The sequence below is a fragment of the Macaca mulatta genome, chromosome 14 (assembly GCF_049350105.2).
Source record: "Macaca mulatta isolate MMU2019108-1 chromosome 14, T2T-MMU8v2.0, whole genome shotgun sequence".
In the NCBI taxonomy this organism is placed as follows: Eukaryota; Metazoa; Chordata; class Mammalia; order Primates; family Cercopithecidae; genus Macaca; species Macaca mulatta.
This window is the reverse complement of record NC_133419.1, coordinates 77181503-77201820: the sequence shown is the minus strand read 5'-3', so window position 1 is coordinate 77201820 and position 20318 is coordinate 77181503. Positions and strand designations below refer to the sequence as shown.

General features: G+C 54.2%; 1 protein-coding gene and 1 long non-coding RNA gene across 9 annotated transcripts in view; one reads left to right on the top strand and one right to left on the bottom strand.

Moving 5' to 3' along the window:
- LOC106993392 (uncharacterized) overlaps window positions 1-16198 on the top strand; it is a 42434-nt gene extending 26236 nt beyond the window's left edge. The window contains exons 5-7 of the long non-coding RNA XR_013404192.1: window positions 9861-9959; window positions 10160-15613; window positions 15753-16198. This is a non-coding gene — a long non-coding RNA (uncharacterized LOC106993392). The remainder of the gene's footprint in view (window positions 1-9860; window positions 9960-10159; window positions 15614-15752) is intronic.
- Window positions 501-16345, bottom strand: TSKU (tsukushi, small leucine rich proteoglycan). Of its 8 annotated transcripts, XM_077963940.1 has the most exons (4): window positions 15200-15439; window positions 11523-11908; window positions 11299-11429; window positions 501-3039 (listed from the first exon to the last, which is right to left on the bottom strand). In XM_077963940.1, the coding sequence occupies exon 4, from the start codon at window positions 3029-3031 to the stop codon at window positions 1970-1972; it is 1062 nt and encodes a 353-aa protein (XP_077820066.1). In that variant the 5' UTR covers window positions 3032-3039; window positions 11299-11429; window positions 11523-11908; window positions 15200-15439; the 3' UTR covers window positions 501-1969. The 8 variants fall into 8 exon arrangements, with proteins under 8 accessions (XP_077820066.1, XP_077820065.1, XP_077820068.1 ...); XM_077963939.1 differs by lacking the exon at window positions 11523-11908; XM_077963942.1 differs by lacking the exons at window positions 11299-11429; window positions 11523-11908; window positions 15200-15439 and adding an exon at window positions 16192-16345.
- Window positions 16346-20318: the final 3973 nt, after the last annotated feature.

Genomic DNA, 20318 nt, shown 5'->3' with positions numbered 1-20318 from the left:
AGATGCGCTGCAAGCCTGATCTCTGTCAGTGGAAGTGTGCAAACAGGAGCTGGGGTACCATACCAGCTAAAGCGCCAAGAAAGAACAAAATACTGTTGCAGTTCAGAGGAGGGAGGTGGGAGGGGCTCGGGAAGCTTCTGAGGACCGGCAGGCACTAGGTCTACTGGATGGGAAGGAGGTTGAGAGACAGGTGTGAGGACAAGGGCAAGGTCCCACAGTAACACCTGAGCAAGAGAACAGGTGTGCAAGGGCCTGCCTGGCATGCTCATGGCTATGGCTGGAGTTGGGGTGACAGGAACAGCGGGGAGGGCCGGGGGAGATGAGAGGTGAGCAAGGTGCAGGAACTCCCTCCCTCACGTCACCTTACTCCCTTAATCCTGAGATTATCAGGCTTTTCAGGGAGAACAAGCTGCCCGGGGCAGGGCCTAACCTGATTCATCTTGGTGGCCCCAGAGCCCAGCCCAGGGATTGCCAGTGGACACTGGCTGAGTGAAGCAAAGAACTTTTTATGGTGTTTATTAAATCAAGGACCAGTCAGATAGATGATGGGCTAGGCAGGTGGGGGAAGACAGAGCTCACTGCCCTGTGGGGTCTCTGTGGGGCCAGCCCCTGATGCCCACGTGGCCACTGATGCCCAGCTTCCCCCAACACCGCAACACAGGCCCAGGACAATATCACAAAAGTGAACAAATGCAACCTTTTCCTGCTTTTACAAATGACATGTCTCCATCCCCGGCCAGCAGGGGTGGGGGAGGCGGGTTGAAAGTGACAGTCCATTAAAAAGGCAACAACATTTATAAAATGAAGACTAAGGAAACAGCCCAGGGTTTGGAAGCTGAGATGCTACCCTGGGGGTCGAGCATAGACATGGGTGGGGGAGATCTTGCCTCCTTTCACGGCATTCCTGGGAGGGTGAGAAGGGCTGTCGCACTCAGGGCCAGTGGGGACTGAATCTAGGAGGCCCCTTGGAGCTCCCGGCCAGATGAGGCTCCAGAACTGCAGCAACTCCTTGGGGCAGTATCTAGAGGATGCTCAGGGGAAAATGGGTAGGCTTCCAGTCTGGATGCTGGGGGACCCCAACCCAGGGTGAGAAACTGGCTAGGCTGGAACCAATGTGCCCTAAGCTTCCAGAGGCTCCGAAGGGCAGAGTGACTTAGCCCATGCCACACAGCTGGTCACCAGGCCCAGAGTCCCACTTGTGAGGCTCTTGCCTGTCCTGCTGCTGCTACTCTTGTGCTAATGGGGAATGGGCAAGGGCAGCAAGGGGAGCCCAGGCGGGGAGGGCAGGGCTTATTAGAGGAGACAAGAAAGTGCAATGGGCCCGGCTGGGAGGCAGGAGGCTATGCTCCAGTCGTGCCACTGCCCCGTAGGAACTCAGATTAGCCTTTTTCCTTCTCAAGGCCTCAGTTTCCCCATCTGTCACATGAGAAGGGTGGACTTGATTCTTTGCAATTCCTTCTACCATTAAGGTTCTAGGGAAATAGAAAAGGAGGAAGTGGGTCTCACGGCCTCATGGCAAAGAAAGGGCTATGTTAGAAAATAAACTCATGCCCCTGAATGACTGGGCCACGGGCCCAAGGGGACACTCAGCCCAGTGGACCTGAACTCTGCCTTGCAGCAGGGGGTCCCACCCACCCTCTGCCCGTCTCGGGTCAGGCCAGCCCAGCCATGAGGGAAGGCACTTGGGGGATAAGTGGGGAAGGGAAGCAGGAGGGGACCAGAGTCTGGTTTGGCATCGAAGTCCCTCTGCTCATGGTTTGGGGGAGCAACGTAGACAAAGGGGCGAGACTTTGCTGCTAGGTGTGACTCCCAGGTCCAAAGCCTCTCCTAGGCCCACAACTCCTGCAGTGACGCTGCAACATAGGCCTGCGGGCTCCCCACTGGTGTTGGCACATGGAACATAAGTCACTCGGGACCAGAGGCAGCCCAGGACAGCAGTCTGCTATGTGGCCCTGGGCCACACCATTCGTCACAAGATATTGGGGCCCCTGGCAGCAGATTCCCGGGTGTCTACGCAGTGCAGGGCCACCTTGGGGCTGGAGCCAGGCCTCCGGGGGTAGGCACCCTCCCGCACCAGGCGCCGGCACCACACATCCTGGCCCACGCTGACACTCTGCAGTGCCGGGAGGTGGAGAAGCAGCGCCTCAGGCAGGGGCACCAGGTTGGTGCCCGAAAGGTCCAGCTCCTGCAGGGAGTTCAGGCCTGAGAACACCTCAGCTCCTGCCCAGTTGAGCTTGGGGTTGCCCGACAGGTCCAGGACCTGCAGTCCCGGTAGCTCGCGGAAGCCATAGGGCGCCAGCTCAGGGAGCCTCTGCAGGCTGGCCAGAGACAGGTGTGTAAGGCCTGCCAGCCCTGCGAAGGCACCCGGACCAATGACAGCCAGAGGGTTCCCATCCAGGCTCAGGTAGCGCAGGGGCAAGTCTTGGAGGTTGGGCACGGCATGGAGCCGGTTCCAGGCCAGGTTCAGGCTCTGAATGGCGGGCGCAGGCAGGCCGGCCCTCGCGGGGTGGGGCACGAGGCGGTGAATGAGGTTGTGGGAGAGGTCCACGTGTAGTGCCCGGCCCTGACTGTGGGTCGTGAAGGCGGACACTGAGACCTCCCGGAGCTGGTTGTGGCTAAGGTTCACGTCACTCAGGGGTGAGCTGGTGAAGCTTTCAGCTGGCAGGGCTGTCAGGCCATTGTGGCTGAGGTCAAGCGACTCCAGGTAACGAAGGCGGGAGAAGGCAGTGGGTGAGATGCTGGTGAGCAGGTTGTGGCTGAGATCCAGGCCAGCCAGCGTCGTGTAGCCCGGCCCCGCCAACACCGACTCGTTCACCATCTCTAGCTGGTTGGAGGACAGGTCCAAGTGGGCTGTGTCCAGAGGGATGGGCACTGGCATGATGTGGGGGCCCAAGCCACTGCAATCCACCCGAGTCAGGCTGAAGCTGTCGAAAAGGCCGAAGGTCTCCACCTCGCACTGGCACCCGGGAAAGCATGGCCGGGTTGTCTGGGCCCCACTCACGGCCAGCAGCAGCAGCAGGGGCCACGGCATGGTGGGGGCTAGAAAGAGAGCCATGGGTGAGGACTGAATGCACCAGATGGTCTAAACCCACCGCACAGAACATGAGCCCAGTCTAGACACCGTTGGAAGGTGTCACAGGCCCCAACCTCCTGAAATGCTTCCTGGAACACTCCCCAGAGTTCCTCGACCCAGTTCCTCTCTGGCCTCTGCCTCTCCATCTGTATGGTAAAGGGGCGTGAGGCTAGGTGGTGAATTTTCAACTAGAAGAAGCAGACTCCTTTCTTAAACAAGAGCAGCAGATGAAGGCAGGCCTGGTCTGGCTGAAGTGAGGGGGACCTGAAGCCCTCCACTTTTGCCCACCATCCCTGCCTAGGGTGTTAGGAAACCCAGTTTGAAACCCACCAGACTAGACGGCTTCTCGGGCTGGCCTCTCCAGCTCTGATGGTCCAGAGTCCCTGGGTTGGTCTAGACCCCGACCCCCGGGTGAGGGGCTCATCCACTGGGCTGAGGGTAGGGTGTGCCCAGGGTGCCCCATTCTCTGCTGAGCAAGTGTTACATGTCAGGTGCTATTCTGGCTGCCCCACAGCACAGTCACATCTGACCCTCACGACCCCCTTGCAAGGCAGAAAATTCTGTTTTACTCAAAGGGAACTGGGCCTTAGGTTAAGACACTTTTGGACAGCCACACAACAGAGTGGAGTGGCCCTAGAGGGGACACTGACAGACAAAGCACCGCCCACTGCTGTGGTCTGGCCGGGGCTGAGCCAGGCCTGAGACCCACACTCCAGACTTCAAGACCAGGGCTCCCTCCCTGCAATGGGGCCTGCAGTGACTACCCCACCGCACCCCTACTCCACCTGCCCTGTCCCCCTAGCCTGTCATCCAGAGGCAGGATCTTCCCTTCTCACTGGGCATCCTGGTGTCCAACGTAGGTGTCTACACTCCCAGATGGGTTTTGGGGACACCTGTCCCGAGCACCTTTCCCCCTTACCCTGCCCCTTCCCCCAGCAGATTAAGCTACTACACCTCTTTCGTGCCTCCTTTAACCTTGGGCAGGCAATTAGGCTGCTTCCCCCATTATACAGATGAAGAAACAGAGGCTGAGAGAGGAATAGGGCTTTACCCCAAACTAGTAAAATGCAGGGCAGGAATGGGACCCAGGCCTGCTGTACTCCAATTCCTATATTCATATGCATTGCCTCCAGTTGGACTGGCAGAGTAGCTGGTGGAGAGGCAGGGTGCAGGAGGGGCTTTTCCCACTGACACATACTATGGCATGAGCTAGTTTCCCTCCTCAGATCTCAGTTCCCTCTGTACAATTACAGTGGTGGCTGCCACAGATGCCGGGCGCTACATACGTGTTGTCACATCTAATGGTCACACCACCCACTGCTGTTAGATTCAAAGCCTGTGTTCACGTCCACTGTAGCTCCTGGGATGCTGGTGCTCAGTGGTGCTAGCATGAGAAGCAGAGGGCTGGGCAGTGGGAGCCTCTAACTAGACCAATTGGATAGTCTGTGGTCACCCCTGCCCTGCACAGCGGCCTGCAGCCTGGGAGACAGAAGGCACTAAGCTTCCTTCTAGCAGGGTTCTTCATCTGGGTGGCCCTGCTCTGGGCCCCCTGCCCTCCTGCCCATCCCTCCCTCTGGCCTTCAGGAAGGAGGTGAGAGAGGGGGAGGAGATGGGCCAGGGACCTGCCCCCCTTCCAGACTGGAAGGTGGGTGGGGAGGGAGTAGCAGGATTGTATTACCAGCCCTGCATGAAACTTTAAAGAGCTAGCCACTTGATCTGCACTCTGGCTTTGCCCAGGGGCAGGGAAAAGTGGGACTCTTCTCCCCTGCCCCCATCCCCATGTAGGCCCCTCCTCTCCCACCTCTTTCTTTTGTAGAGGCCAATTTCAGGATTAAATCCAGCCCAGGTGCATCCTGGGCATGGTCCCAACCAAGGCAGGACAGAGTGTTCCAATGTCTGGAACCAATAGGAAAATATTAAGTTGCTTCAGGCCCCCTTTGTTCCCCTGGGTGAGCTCCTCACCGCAGGGCTCATTACCACCAAAGGCCCCACCTCCCCTGCTAGGCTGATCTGCTCATTCATACCCACCCTTCCTGGGGTTTAAACAAACACCACAAAGGCCCCAAGATTACCCTTTGATTCCCAGAGGTGATTATGCAAGGGGTCCGTGAAATGCCAAATGGCCTCGTATGAGCTCCCACTTACATAACCAGCAACTCAAAACACTGCCCAAACCCACTCCCACCAGGGGACCTCTCGCTGACCCTCTTAAAGTCTCCGCCTTGTCCTCTGCACTAAAGGGTGGCAATTTCTGCCCTGCCCTCTTCACCTAAGTTGATTAACCCTTACTGCCAACTGTGAAGGGCTGTGCACATGCAAAGGGCGGTCATAACCCAGCAGCCAGAAGATACAGAACTGAGGCAATGGTAGTAACAGCTGATATAAAGAGGCACCTGATGTAAAGAGGCAGGAGTACCTAGGTAACTGTTCGCAGATGCTCCCAGGGCACTGGACTAGGTTCCTTGCTCAGCCCTGCACAGTGGACACCTCTCCCGGGGTTCCTGCTCTGTGCTGGGCCTATGCCCAGGGCTGGGCATTGGCAGTGGGAAGTGCCGACAGTGACAGTCGGGGCCAGTCCTCACTCTCTGCTAGTGCTGGACACACATGCTTTCATTCAGTCCGCACAGTCACTCTGTGAGCCAGCAGTCTCATCCCCATTTTAGAGCAGAGGAACTGAGGATGGGAAAAGGAAGGTGGCTGACCATCTTTAGCAGGAGTGACTTGCTACACTGTGCAACTCTGGGAAGTTGTATTGGTCCGTTTTCATGCTGCTGATAAAGACATACCCAAGACTGGGCAATTTACAAAAGAAAGAGGTTTAATTGGACTTACAATTCCACGTGGCTGGGAAGGTCTAACAATCATGGTGGAGGGCGAAAGGCACTTCTTACATGGCAGTGGCAAGAAAGAATGAGGAGGAAGCAGCTGAAACCCCTGATAAACCCGTCAGATCTCATGAGACTTATTCACTATCATGAGAATAGCTTGGGAAAGACTGGCCCCCATGATTCAATTACCTCCCACTGGGTCCCTCCCACAACACATGGGAATTCTGGGAGATACAATTCAAGTTGAGATTTGGGTGCGGGCACAGCTAAACCGTATCATTCTGCCCCTGGTCCCTCCCAAATCTCATGTTCTCACATTTCAAAACCAATCATGCCTTCCCAACAGTCCCCCAAAGTCTTAACTCATTTCAGTATTAACCCAAAATTCCACAGTCCAACGTCTCATCTGAGACAAGTCTCTTCCACCTATGAGCCTGTAAAATCAAAAGCAAGTTAGTTACTTCCTAGATACAATGGGGGTACAGGCATTGGGTAAATATAGCTGTTCCACATGGAAGAAATTAGCCAAAACAAAGGGGCTACAGGACCCAGGCAAGTTCAAAATCCAGCACGGCAGTCAAATCTTAAAGTTCCAAAATGATCTCCTTTGACTCCATATCTCGCATATCTGAGTCATGCTGATGCAAGAGGTGGGTTCCCATGGTCTTGGGCAGCTCCACCCCCGTGGCTTTGCAGGGTACCTTTCTGGCTGCTTTCACGGACTGGCATTGAGTGCCTGCAGCTTTTCCAGGTGCACAGTGCAAGCTGTTGGTGGATCTGCCATTCTGCGGTCTAGAGGATGGTGCCCCTCTTCTCATAGCTCCACTAGGTGGTGCCCCAGTAGGGACTCTACTCCGACCCCACATTTCCTTTCTGCACCGTCCTTGCAGAGGTTCTCCATGAGGGTCCTGCCACTGCAGCAAACTTTTGCCTGGGCATCCAGGTGTTTCCATACATCTTCTGAAATCTAGGCAGAGGTTCCCAAACCTCAATTCTTGACTTCTGTGCACCCACAGGCTCCACACCATGTGGAAGCTGCCAAGTGCTGTTGAGCTTTGGTTTGGGTTTTGTAAAATGAACAATTATCCCCTTCTGTGGATGCTCAAAGAGATTGGGTCACCTGCCCAAGGCCAGTGAATGATGGTTCTGGGACCTGCCAAATCTTGGGGCTTGCACCCTCGGAAGCCATGGCTGAGCTGTGCCTTGGCCCCTTTTAGTCATGGCTGGAGCATCTGGGACACAGGACACCAAGTCCCTAGGCTGCACACAGCATGGAGATCCTGGGCCTGGCCCAAGAAACCCTTTTTTTCCTCCTACGCCTCCAGGCCTGTGATGAGAAGGGCTGCCTTGAAGAACTCTGACATGCCCTGGTGACATTTTCCCCATTGTCTTGGGAATTAACATTCAGCTCCAAGTTACTTATGCAAATTTCTGCAGCTGGCTTAAATGTCTCCTCAGAAAATGGGATTTTCTTTTCTAATGCATTGTCAAGCTACAAATTTTCCAAACTTTTATGCTCTGCTTCCCTTATGAAACAGAATGCCTTTAACAGCACCCAGGTCACCTCTTGAATGCTTTGCTGCTTAGAAATTTCTTCTGCCAGATACCCTAAATCATCGCTCTCAAGTTCAAAGTTCCACAAATCTCTAGGGCAGGAGCAAATTGCTGCTGTCCCTTTGCTAAAACATAACAAGAGTCAGTTTTGCTCCAGTTCCCAACAAGTTCCTCATTTCCATCTGAGACCACCTCAGCCTGGACTTTATTGTCCACACTGTCATCAGGATTTTGGGCAAAGCCATTCGACAAGTCTCTAGGAAGTTCCCAGCTTTCCCACATTTTCCTGTCCTCTTCTGAACCCTCCAAACTGTTCTAACCTCTGCCTGTTACCCAGGTCCAAAGTTGCTTCCATATTTTGGGTATCTTTTCAGCAATGCCCCACTCTACTGGTACCAATTTACTGTATTAGTCCTTTTTCATGCTGCTGATAAAGAGATACCCGAGACTGGGCAGCATACAAAACAAAGAGGTTTAATTGAACTTAACAGTTCCACATGGCTGGGGAAGGTCTCACAATCATGGCAGAGGGCAAAAGGCACTTCTTACATGGCAGTGGCAAGAGAGAATGAGGAGGAAGCAAAAGCTTCCTGCATTCAATTACCTCCCACTGGGTCCCTCCCACAACACATGGGAATTCTGGGAGATACAATTCAAGTTCAGATTTGGGTGGGGGCACAGCCAAACCATATCAGAAGTCATGGGGAGTTAAAATGGAGTTAACAATCCCTTCCTCAAGGAGTTGCCGCAAGGGCTAGAGACTGCTTGTGTGAAACACCCAGCATAGTGCCAGGACACTGACAGACGTGCAGCCAATGGTAGACTGAGACACAGTCACCAACTACATCCCTCCCCACACTCTGGGGCACTCACAGGGAGGTGACAGGGCAACTGTACCTGGTGACAAGATAAGTCCTGCAGGACTGTCAGGAGCCCTAGGTCTCAGTGCCTGTTCTGCCACGGACTGTCCTCATCTCATCGCTGAACAAGTCTCTTCCCCTTTCTGTGCCTCAGTTTCTAGCTTCACATTAAGAGGTTCAGTTTAGATAATCCAACTCCAGGGTTTTGGGATTTTAAAGTTTAACAAAAGCACATCCTAAACTTCTACTAAGTATATACAAAGCACTGGGCTAGGCCAGGAGGGAGTGGGGAGTGGGGGGCGGAGGGTGGTAGTGACGAGACAGATACTAGGGTCCCTGTCCTGATGGGGCTTACAGACCAGCAATGAGAATAGAAGACCAACTTATAACAAGATCACTAACACCAGCTTTGGACCCAGGAGACTAGGGCTCTAGTCCTAGGTCTGCCACTATCTGTGTGACCTTCTGTTTTCTTTATTTCTTTGAGCCTTGGTTTTCTTATCTGTGTAACAGTATTCACATTGCCTCCCTCTGGGACCCGTACTCTACCCCCAGGAGAAAGAGAAATGAAGACTGGTAGCCACCAAAGAAGGCTGAGAAGGAAAGGGATCTTTTGGTCAAGATTCAACATTTTTTCCAAACCATGACCTGCAGATAAAAGATATCCACTGATTGACCAGATTACATAACACAAGAACAGGAGGACAAGGGCTTAGAAACCACATCCATCTGTGGTTTGGGGGATATACTGTAAGGCCTTCCAGTGCAGGGGCCATGAATCATGCATTGTTGGGCCCACAGGGCCAGGTCCACAGTGACTCTAAGTTTGCTGATGGTCTGCTAGGACAAAGAGTAAATGTTACGGCCCCAACAGGCTCCAGGCAGGTCTCCCCAGGTGACACCGCACACACTGCTATGAGACATCTCTAAAACAGCTTTGGCCACATCACTCTCCTTATCAGAAACCTCTTGGGTTCTGCTTTTTACTTACAGAAATCAAGTCTCCCGTGCACGAGGCACCTGCAAGTTGTCACCACCTTCTTCTCCCCTCCCACCTGTCCCCAGCCCCCCATGTGGATTTGAACCCTCCTTGACAGCCAGAGTGGGAACAGCCTTCACCTTGATGGACTCTGAACAACTCTCACCCTCTGCTAACACATCTCCAAACTTGGAGAATTCCAGGGCTTGGGAGCTGGACGGCCCCTTGGGGATCATGGGTGACTGGGGCCTGGAGAGGGGCAGTGACAGCAAGGAATGGCAGAGCAGGGCCCAGGACCTAGGACCTGATGCCTCATGTGACTGCCAGAACTGCATGCATCCATCCCGCCTGCCCCTGGCCTGCTCCCAGCAGAACAAAGCCTGTTCTGTCCACTCAGGCCCCCCCACCCCTCCCTCCTGGCCTCTCACCCCACAGGCTACCCACAGGCCTCCTTCAGTAAATTCTCTGCCGTGAGTTACCTGCTGTTTTCCTGCTTGATGTGTGAGCAGCATGGGGCAGTGCTGTGCCTACTTTAACTGTGTGTTCTTTCCCCCACCTGGGAACAGAGCCAGGCCTAGAGGGCGCGTGGAGGAAGAGCAGGATGAACCGGTCAACTGCAAGACCCAGACAAGGTGTGAACCTAGCTCTGCACCTACCAGCCTTGGGTAAGTCTTGGGACCCACTCCGAGGGTCCTCAACAGGGCTCAGAGCACAGGATTGTTGAAAGAATTAAATGACAGAATGGCAGGCATTCCACTCACTATCTGCTACACAAGTACTCAGTGTGTGGTAGACAATGACGGTGATTTGCTAAGCCTTCTAAAGGCAGTCACCATGTGATCCTTCATGTTTCTCCCCAACCAAGTTCCCAGTGCAGCCCAGGAGCGCAGCAGGTCCGAGACTGCCTGTGATGACATTCTCCAGTCACTTCCCTGGTGTCTGCTGATAAGGACAGCTCTCTGGGTGTTGGGTTCCAGCTTGAACCCACCTGGCCCCAGCTGCCTGACCCTGGTGCTGCACTACAGCATCTCTGGTCTGTAAAGTTTTCCAGTTCCTTCCACTGCCCTCGACAACTTCCACAGGGCACTGTTGGCACAGGGCCGCACTGGCACAGAGCCCCAGCACCCTCCTGAGACCGGCCTTTGTCTCGACTGGCTGTTCCTCAATGCAGAGCTGCCTCCCACCCTGCTCCCCTCAGTCATGAGCTCACTCAAGCTGATGCCAAAGAAATCCCCAGGTGGACGGTTTTCAGAAACGTCCTGCCCTCCAACCACTTTGTCAGCTCTGGAAATGCAAGGCAGAAAGAATTTCAAGGCCAGACTCCCGGAGCCCCGAGGGCCAGCTCTTGCAACAGACCCGCTAATGCAGCACATCTGGACAAACACAGCAGCCCACCATGTGCTCTCCATCAGCATCTCACTTCTGCCTCACCACAGCCTTGACCCTGGGGATACTGTCCCTATTTTGCAGACATGGAAATGGATGTTATTCAGCTGAGAAGGAGAGGACCCAGGACTTAACCCCAGATGTCTTAGCTCCAAATCCACTCTGCCTCAGCTTCCAAATGAGCACATGTGCAAGACAGCTTAGACCTGGTCATGCTGAACTGTACTTACATGTTTACCTGTCTATCCTACTGTGGGCAGGGATGGCATTAGGTTCCTTTTTATGCCCTTGAAGCTGAGCACTGAGCCTGGTACAGAGCAGACACCATGTGAAGATGCACCAAGCATCTAGAATACCGCTACCTCACCAAAGGACACCTCTCAACCTCTCCCATGCTTCCTCAACTACGATCTGTTCAGTCACCCTGCAGAATCAGCAGGTTAGATGGCATCGTATCTACTTTACAGCTGCGTAAAGCAGCCCAGAGAGATTCTGTGATCTGTCCAGAGACACACAGCCAGAGAGGATGGGGCTGGACCAGGACCCAGATATTCTGACATCCAGTACCTGGTCTCCTCCATGACATGATCCCAGGGACCTGTAAGCCTAACAACTTACCCAAGGAGGATAATCTACAGGGAGATGGGCAAGGCTCCCAATAGGATGTTTTCCTTCCAATATGTCTTCTTCCTGAAGATTTTCAAGTTCCCATCAACTTGAGGCAGCGTACATGGACACACGAGGAGGCGCTATGGGGCAGAGGGCAAGGGTTCTGTAGCCAGGCAGTCTGGGTTCCAACCCTACAGGGCGTTCACTGCTCTGAGGCTTGTTCGTGCCCTCACCCCTCTGAGTCCTCATCCATAACATGGTGATATTCCCCATGCTGGTCCCAATGGGTCACTGTGATGATTACATGAGGCAAAGTGAAGACTCAGACCTGGCCTGGCACACATTGGTATTCACTGAATGTTGGTTCCTGTCCCCAGTGAGTGATTTCAGGGACCAGGGAAGAAAAAGGTGCTGTGACACCAGCAAATCCTGAGGCAAGGGCAGGGGCTGAAGATGGAGAAGAATCCACAATTCATCCCAGAGGCCTTGGATCTTCTCTCCACATACCATCCAGGATCCCGGTGTGGCTACGAGGTGCTGACAAGGCACTCCCAGGAGACTGGGAAGGGCGAACTGGAAAGGTCTCAGAGGCCAAAGCAGGCAGAAGCTGCTGTGTTGCCTGTGACAGAATGAGGGCTCAGCATCAAATCCGCAGCTCCCCCTGGGTAGGTGGAATCACTGTCTTCCCTCTCCCACATCCCTAAGCTGGACAGTCACCTCCCGCTGTCCAGGTCAGGCTCAGGAGACCTGCTGCAACAGCCTCACTCCTGGCCCCTGACTTCAACTGCCAGCCATGCTGGGCACCAGAATGCACTTTCCAACAGAAGACCGGGACCCTACCACAGCTCCCTCTTTCAAACCCATCCCACAGAGACAGTTTTCTAGTCTAGAGGCCTGTGACTCTTCTAGAGCCACCTGCCTTTTTGCACAGGTTGTTCCCTCTGATGAAGACAAAGATACCCTTCTTTGTCTACCAGCAGATTCTCATACATTTGATTCAAGAAGCCACCTCCTCTGTGAGGCTTTCCCAGTCTAACCTGCCCCTCACCCAGGAAAGGCCACCCATGCTGTGAGCTCCCATGGCCCTTGGGCTGCCCCTGTCAAGGTACTGGCCCACTTCTGTGGCCATCTACGAATCGGTGTAGATGGACAGAAAGCTCCCTTCTGCTTTGTGGTGAACATAACAATTGGTGCAACCCTGCAGGATGCTTAGGGCTCTGCCCACTGGTGAAATCAGGTTTAGGACCAGAATCAAAACTGTCTCTGCCTTCTATTGTCGGTGCAATCCAATGAATTTCTGTCTACACAATGTAATACATACTACAAACCACTTTTCATTTATTTGCACATGTAATTCATCATCTTATTTAATACACCAGATCAGTGGAGCAAGAATTAATATCCTCACATTTTAAATAAGTTACTTGTCCCAGGCCACAGAGGTAGGAAGCAATGGGGTGGCAGTAAAATCCGGGTCCTTTGACTCTAAGAGGCTGGATCACTCGGCCTCCAGATTGGTCTCCTGACCTCCAGCACCACCCACAAGCCAGAGACTGGTTTCACAGAATTACCAACCCCACCCTGCTGTATCTGTTTAAATCCTCCAGGAGCTATCCATTGCCTACAGGGTCAAATCCCACTTCTCGGCCTGGCATTCAAGGCCTTGGTGATTTGGTCCCTGCCTTCCCAGCCTCAAGTTCAATTCCAATTCACCACCCTCAAGACCTTGCGACTGCCAATCCACCATGCGGACCACCTGTGCTGTTTTCATGCACAGGTCCTGCACATGCTGATCCTTTTGTGGGAGATACTTCCTGCCTCCCCTCTGTGTACCCACTGACTTCGAAACCCACAGCAGGAGGAACCTCCCGTGAGGCCCCTCCCCTGGGCTATTCCCACAGAACCCCTCTTAGGACTTGCTTGGGCCAGGGGGCTTTCAGGGAGGACCCAACCCTCTTTATGAAGTGTCCTCAGTGCCCAGGCCAGCCTTGCTCTGAAAAAGGAAGCATGAACTCTCAAGTGCATCCCCTGTGTTGACCCAGGAGTTATGATTAAGAAGAAAATTGATCTGGACTCTACCACCCACAAACTGTCATTTAAAAAGTAAGAGGAGAAAAGGTCAATCCCCGTCCCTTCCCTTTCCATGTTTGACTCATTTATCAGCTTTTGCCTTTCCTGGTGTTGGAGGAAGGGTAGGTGGAAGCCCGGTGGCTGTAGCATTGCAGCCTTCCTGGGGAGCAAAGTAGTGCCTGGGAATAGGTCAGGTCAGAATGGAGGTGTAGGTTAAACATCAAAGTGTTTCTAGGTTCTGGGATCTGAAGCAGTCAGCCAGAACAGAAGAGGCTCTCAATACCTCCCCTTACAGAAGGGAAACTGAGGCCGGAGAGGGAAAGGAAAATGCCCACAGTTGTCTCTTTCCCAGGTTAGCGGCTGTGCCCTTCCATCATGTCTGCAGCATCCGACAAAGCTCTAGGTTAAAGACTGGAGTGAGCGGTGGGGAGGAGGGTGTTTAGGGTTATCTTTGCGACTTAGGCTCAAAAGCCCAGGAGGCTCCTGCCGCTCTGAGCCCTCCCTCTCTGGTCAGTCCCAGGCGCTGCAAGTCTAGACTTATCCGGAGGGCAGGGCGCACAACGATGAAAGAAGGATCGAAGGTCTTGAGTCACCTCCTCGCCAGACCAAATGTGGGCTGGCGCTGCTCTCCGCCCGGCTCCAGCAGCGCGGGTTATTCCCACCGCACGCCCTGAGCCTCGAGGGAGTTCTCGCCCTGTCCGTGCCAGAGTGACCGCGACTCCGCGAAGCTGAGCAACTTGCCAGCGCCGCACAGTGGGCCAGTGGCCGTCCCAGTTGAAACCTGTGTGTGTGAGGCTCCCACGGCCCCCAGCCCAGCTCCGGGTCCTGCGAGGCGGCGCCTCGGGCATGATCTGAACTGGCAGTCGCTCGCTCCCTACCAGGTCGGAGGGTTGGTCCCCCTCCCCCGGGGGCGGGCTGCAAACGGAGAGCGGGTCTCAAAGCGGAGCCTGTCTCCCCACCAAACAGACACAACTCTCTGGGTCACACTCTTTCCAAGAAGCGCGGGGAGGGCAACGCCAGCGCCCTGTCCCTTCCTCTCCCCAGCCCAGGACCGGAGCCCGGGACCCACCTCTCGCCTCCTCCTCCCAGCCGGGGTCTGCAGGGGAATCCGCACGCTCCTCCCAGCCCCTGCCCGGCCAGTCCCCAGGCGCTGCGGATCCCCCCGACCACCAATCCCATCGCAGCCCCTTGCGGTCCTGGGACCTCAGGAGGGAGAGGGGAGGGCTGCCGGCGCCCCCGGCCGGGCTGCGGTGGGGAGGACTGGGGCTGTTGCCGAGGAACCGGGAGAAAAGTTTGGAGCCAAGTAGTGGGCCCGAGTGGACAGCGGGTGAGCGGGGAGGTGGGGCGGAGTTGGGCTCTCGGCGCGCACACCCTCTGTGGACACCCAGCCCAGACACGTCGGCAGGCACCGACCACGTATGCGGACACACGCGATGCGCCCACCGACGCCCACAGCCAAGCGCAGGCCCGCAAACGTGGACACCGGCGCAAAGCAGCCGCGCAAAGCCACGGATACACAAAGGCACCAGCAGCGGCGCGTCCCCGACTGCAAATCCACAAAGACCCACAAACATGAGATGCACGTGTCCGCACAAAGACCCACACGGCCCCCGGGCGGAGCCTTTGTCTCCCGCAAGCCCCTTCCCCTGGGTTAGCGTTCCCCACTCCCGCCCAGCCCCAGGCGTCCGGCTAAAGTTGAGGGGCCTTGGCGGGACCCAGCCCCGCCCCTGCGACCGGCGTCCCCCACCCGCCCGCCGAAGGGGCCGCGAGGCTGAGGTCGGGGACTCGGGATCTTCACCCGCAGCGCGAACTCTCGCCCCGTCCGGGGACCCACACCCACCTGGAAGCCTGCGCCGCAGCCGCCTCGGCACGCTCACCCCGGCGGCCCGGCCGCGGGCCCTCCGGCCGGCGCTTTTCTCCCGGCGGCGCGGCCCGCCCCCCGGTCCCCGCCCGCAGCCGGGCTCCCCCCTGCCGGGCGCCGGGTGGCTGCTCGGGCCAGCCGCGGGGCGGCTCAGGGAGTGTCGCCAAAGTGCCAGCCTCTCCCGGCGCGCGCCCCGCCCGCGGAGCCCGAGCCGAGCCCGGGTTCCACTCTAGGGAGCGTCTCAAAAGTGCGCAGCTCCTGCCCCCTCCAGTAGGCTTCCCTCACAGCTTCCTGCATCCCGGATCCCTGCCCCCTCCCCCTGCGCGCCCCAGCAATCTAAGCAGATGGCCTCACTGTCGGGAACATCTGGAGGTCGCCGGAGTACGTGCCTCTGTGTGTGTGTGTGTGTGTGTGTGTGTGTGTGTGTGTGTGTGTAGAGAGAGGGAATTAGTTGCTAGTAAGGAAGAGATGGGGTGGGTGGGTGAGGGCTTCCTCTTTGCTTGTTCACCGCCCTCCCCGTTTTTTTTTAAAGAGTGAAAGAGGTTCAGGGACGACAGGGAGCCAGAAACCAAGAATCTGAAGCAAGAGAAAGACTGGCTGAAAGACGAACCCACAGAGAAGAGAGAGCCCGGCTCAGGCAGAAAAGCTGGCAGGAGAGGAGAGAGAAAGTCAACAGATTGAGTTTTTCTTTTATGGAGGAAACCATTAGCTTCTGGTTAGAGTTCTAAGAAGGGAAACTGGCGTATGAGTAGGCAGCAGTTTCAATCTATTCCCCCTGCTGCAGCTCTTGGGCTCTCACCCCTCTTTATGCTAAAAAGAAAAAAAAAAAGGCAAGGGCGGGGGACAGGAAAGCATCCAAGACACTTTAAAATGAGGGTTTGCAGGAGAAATGACCTGGTGGACGCATTCCCTAGGAGGGGAGAGTTGGGTGTGTGGGTGGCTCCCAGTGTACACACCCAGACAATGCCTACCTCGGGAGAGGGGCAGTTCACAGGTGGGGGAGTTGATAGAGGCTTTGGTCTTGGGCCCTGGACCTCCCAGGAGCTTCTCCCAGACTTTGGAGGGCCTCGGGGTGCAGAAATTGGGCAACGTCCCCCCTGCAGTGGCCCAGACTCGTTAACACACCCAGTCTGTTTGCTGCTTCTTTCCTTATTACTTTTTCTTATTAAGTAAATTTAAAATTAAAAAAAAAAAAAAGGAGTTGCTTGGGCCTGGGTGTGTGCACGCATGCCAGTCTACTTTGGGAAGAAGGAAGACACTAGAGAGATGGTGAGGTAGGAGTAGAGGCCACTACCCTAGGCCTCAGGCCAGCAAAGTCATCTGCTGCCCAGAAAACAAACTGGTCTTACAGGTCCTCCATGCATTCAGAGCCATTGTGTGGTCTTGGGGATGCACTTGGTTTGAGACCTGTGGACCCTGCCAGTTAGGGATGTGCAGAGAAAAGGCTGGGAGCCTGGTCTCATATGTGTGGAAGCAGGGAGAGCTCCCCTCTCTCCTTTCCATTCATCGTCCTCACCTGATTAGAATCCCAGCTTTCAGAACTAGGAGGCCTTCTGTGATCATCCAGCTCACACTCCTCATGAGTCTTTGGGATGGCACCATGGGCCCTTTGGTGTCCAATGTCTTCCTCACTGTTGGGCTTAAAAGGGCTGCAGGGATTCAACTCCACAACCCCTGGGACCCATAGAGAGGAGTCAGGCCCCTCCCATTTCTCACCTTCCCATTCCTCCCCTCTCTAAAGGCTCCCTGCCTAGATGGGAGAGAGACCTGGATGGGAGCATCGGGTGAAGGCCAAGCTTGGTCAGGATTCAGTTTCCAGCCCTGCCACTTACCAGTTCTGGGTAACTTTAGGCAAGTTACCTAACCTCTCTGAGACTCAGTTTCTGCAACTGTAGAAGAGGCTATTCTGAGGAATAAACAAGGTAATTTAGGTAAAGCATTAGTCTGGCTCACAGGAAGCTCCTTTGTGTGGTTGTTAAATGTCTTCCGTCAGGAGCTGGGGTAGAGGTTGGCAAGCCCAGCAGGCTTGGGAGGGGAGCATGCCTGGGAATGGCCTCCGTACTCCCTGGCTTGTCTGGCTTATATTCCTGCTGCTTCCTCCCCTCCCATAGGGACATTCTTTGGAAGGAATGGCACCCCCCTCCCCTTGCCCTGGACTGACGATTTCCATCCTCTACTCCATGTGGAATTGTTTAGTGAGTCTCAAGTTCAGCATCTGAGAACTGGAGATGAAAAGACCCAACTGCCCGGGAACTCAGGGAAGCTAACTCCCACTGCATTGTGTGTGCAGGGTCTAGCCAGCTGCGCTGGAGGCTCCAGACCTCACGTTTAACACAAAAGTGATCAACAACCCTTCACACTTTGGCTGGTAGCTGGCAGCAGTTTCTGAGCACTTCCACATTCATCATTTCCTTTGATCTCCCCTTAGGGAGAGGTGGCCTTGAGGGGCTTCAGCTGATGGATCTCCATGAACTTTACCCACCTCCCCTCATAACTGTGCCTCCAGTTGAGAATCTCTGTGCCTCTAGACTCTCCTCTCCTTTCTACTGTCCACATTCCAGCAAGAGTGCCCTTTCTAAACTGCAGATCTGCAAAATGGATCATGACACTTGCCTGCTTAAAACCTTTCAATAGCAAAAGCCAAACTGCTTGGCGTAGCATTCAAGGCCTGTGTGATATGCCCCCACCTCACTTTCACTCTCCAGCATCAGTTCTGGCCACCCCCTCACACACGTCTCAAGCTCTAGTCCCCTAGTCACCTGGAAAGAAGGGAAGGGAGGTGGACCTTCTCCATTCAAGTCTGTTCAGTGTCCTCGCCCCCGGGGAGCTCTCTCTCTGGTGAACTTGGCCTCTCCGTCTGTGATATTGCCATGCCCTTTGTATGTAAGCACCATCATTTTCACTGTTCTCTTCCCCTTCTTGTGATCATCTTGGCCACTGTGACATGTCTGAGACTGTGCTGGATACGTTTAAGATCATGATTTAATCCAAACAACCACACTAGATGGATAGTGGTGTGGCCCAGAAAGGGCAGGAGATCTGTCTGGGGTTACGTAGCATGTTCTCTGCAGAGCTGGAACAACAGTTAGGGCTCCAGTGCTCTTTCTGTTGCCTTACAATCTCCACAAAGAGCAGAGGTGGCGTAGCAGAAAGGCCTGGGAGTCTAAGGATTTCAGGTGCAAACCGTCACTCTATCCCTGGCTAGCTGTGGACTTTGGGTAAGTCATTTCCTCCTCTAAGCCACAGTTTCGTTACCTGTAAAATAGGGATAAATAAGAAGTCCTACCTCCCAGGGATATCGGGGTGATCAAAGGAATCAATACAGATACAAATGTGTTATAAGCCATAGGGTGCAGTGTGCTTTTATTTATTTATTTAGAGATGAGGTCTTACTCTATCACCCAGGCTGGAGCACAGTGGTGCAATCATACATAGCTCACTGCTTCCTTGAATTCCTGGGCTCAAGGGATCCTCCTGCCTCAGCCTCCTGAGTAGCCGGAACTACAGGCACACCACCACCGTGCCTCGCTAATTTGTAAATTATTTGTAGAGACGGGGGTCTTATCTTGCCCAGGCTGATCTCGAACTCTTGGGCTCAAGCAGTCCTCCCGCCTTGGCCTCCCAAAGTACTGGGATTACAGGTGTGAGCCACCGTGTCTGGCCGTGGTGTGATTTTAACTGACTTACCTGAACAGCCATACTGCAGCTGCGGGTGATCTGTTGAAGATCTCTTTTCTCGAAGAGCTCTCGAGTAGAGGTCAGAAGACACTATTCGTCCCTTCAGCTGCTTTGCTCATTTTCCATGTTTTGAGACAGGCCTTTCATTTTCTGTCCTTCATTATAGCTGTCAAGCCCTGACCAGAAAACTCTTCAGAGCCTATGTATCTCCGTGAGCCTCCAGGATCTCTATTTTTCTTGCTGCATTTTCTTCTTTTCAGCTGTCAGAAGCTGGCAGGTCTTAAGTTAATAGAGCATCAGAACCATGTGTGGAAATAGCAGACAACAAGAGCCGGAAGAAAAAGGATGTGTCTCCACGCCCGCCCCCAACCCTGACTCTGTAGATGTGGCGTGTGGCAGGTTATGTTTTCTAAAAGTTCCTCTGGTGATTCTGATGTCAGTACGAGGGCTGTGGGACATGACCGAATACCTTGGAGTTGGAAGACCTTCCACGCATGTTCTTGTTAAACCTCCGAGCAGGCTTCTTAGGTAGTTGATTATTCCCTCCATTTTACAGATGTGGAAACTGAGAGTCAGAAGTGACTTACCCAGGATTGCACAGCTAGAACTGAAAACTGGCTCACAGACAGAACTCCAGCCATTCCTCTGCCAGGCGGAATTCTGTGTCTGGGCTTTGCTGGTGTCTCAGCAGTCAATGCATGACAAATGCTTCTCCCATCCTGCCAAATCAAATGCTTCCCTAAATATTTCTCTCCCACTCTTCCACCTCCATGCTTTTTCCCCTGCCTGGAATGCTTTTCTCAGTTCAATCTACCAGCTGCAGTTTTCGCTGTCCTCCAAGCCCTGCCACCTCCTGCACAAAGATGTTTCCATTTTCCGCAGTTTCTCTTCCTTTGAGCCTAGAAACACTTGGTCTGTGCCTCAGTACAGCTGTCTCTTCAGCCCTATCTCCTGCCTCAACTTGATGCTCCAACATCCCCAGCTGTTGGGATTTCCTGCAGCTTCTGGCAGTTCCTTGCCACCTCTGGGTCTTTGCTTCTCTTTGTGCCTACAGAAGTGCCCCTTGCCCTGCCCCATCTCTTACTTATTATTCAAAATTCAGCTCAGGTATCACTTCTTCCAGGAGGCCTCCCCTGACCTCCCCAACCCCTAATTCTACCATTAGGAGCCCTTCCTCTGTGATGCCATAGTATACCGAGGATACCTCTGTAATGAACAAGATTGTTCATTCGTTCACCCATTCATTCATTATAGCAAGGTGCAGACTCTGGAGCCAAACCTCAGGTTTGAACCCTAGCTTCAAAGTGGGCAAGTTCTTAACCACCCCACCCTGCCTTACTATCTGTAAAATGAGGAAAACAATAGTCCCTACCTCAAACGTTATTGTAAGGATTAAATGAATTATCTGTATAGCATGTGT

Excerpts from the sequence above, each read along its gene's own strand:
- TSKU (XM_077963938.1), bottom strand. The coding sequence starts at position 7,978 with ATGATTGTGAGACCTTCCCCAGCCATGTGGAACT. Across the intron at positions 3,040-7,944 it reads TTCCCCAGCCATGTGGAACT|CCCCCACCATGCCGTGGCCC; the intron begins GTTAAGTTCAAT and ends CTCTCTTTCTAG.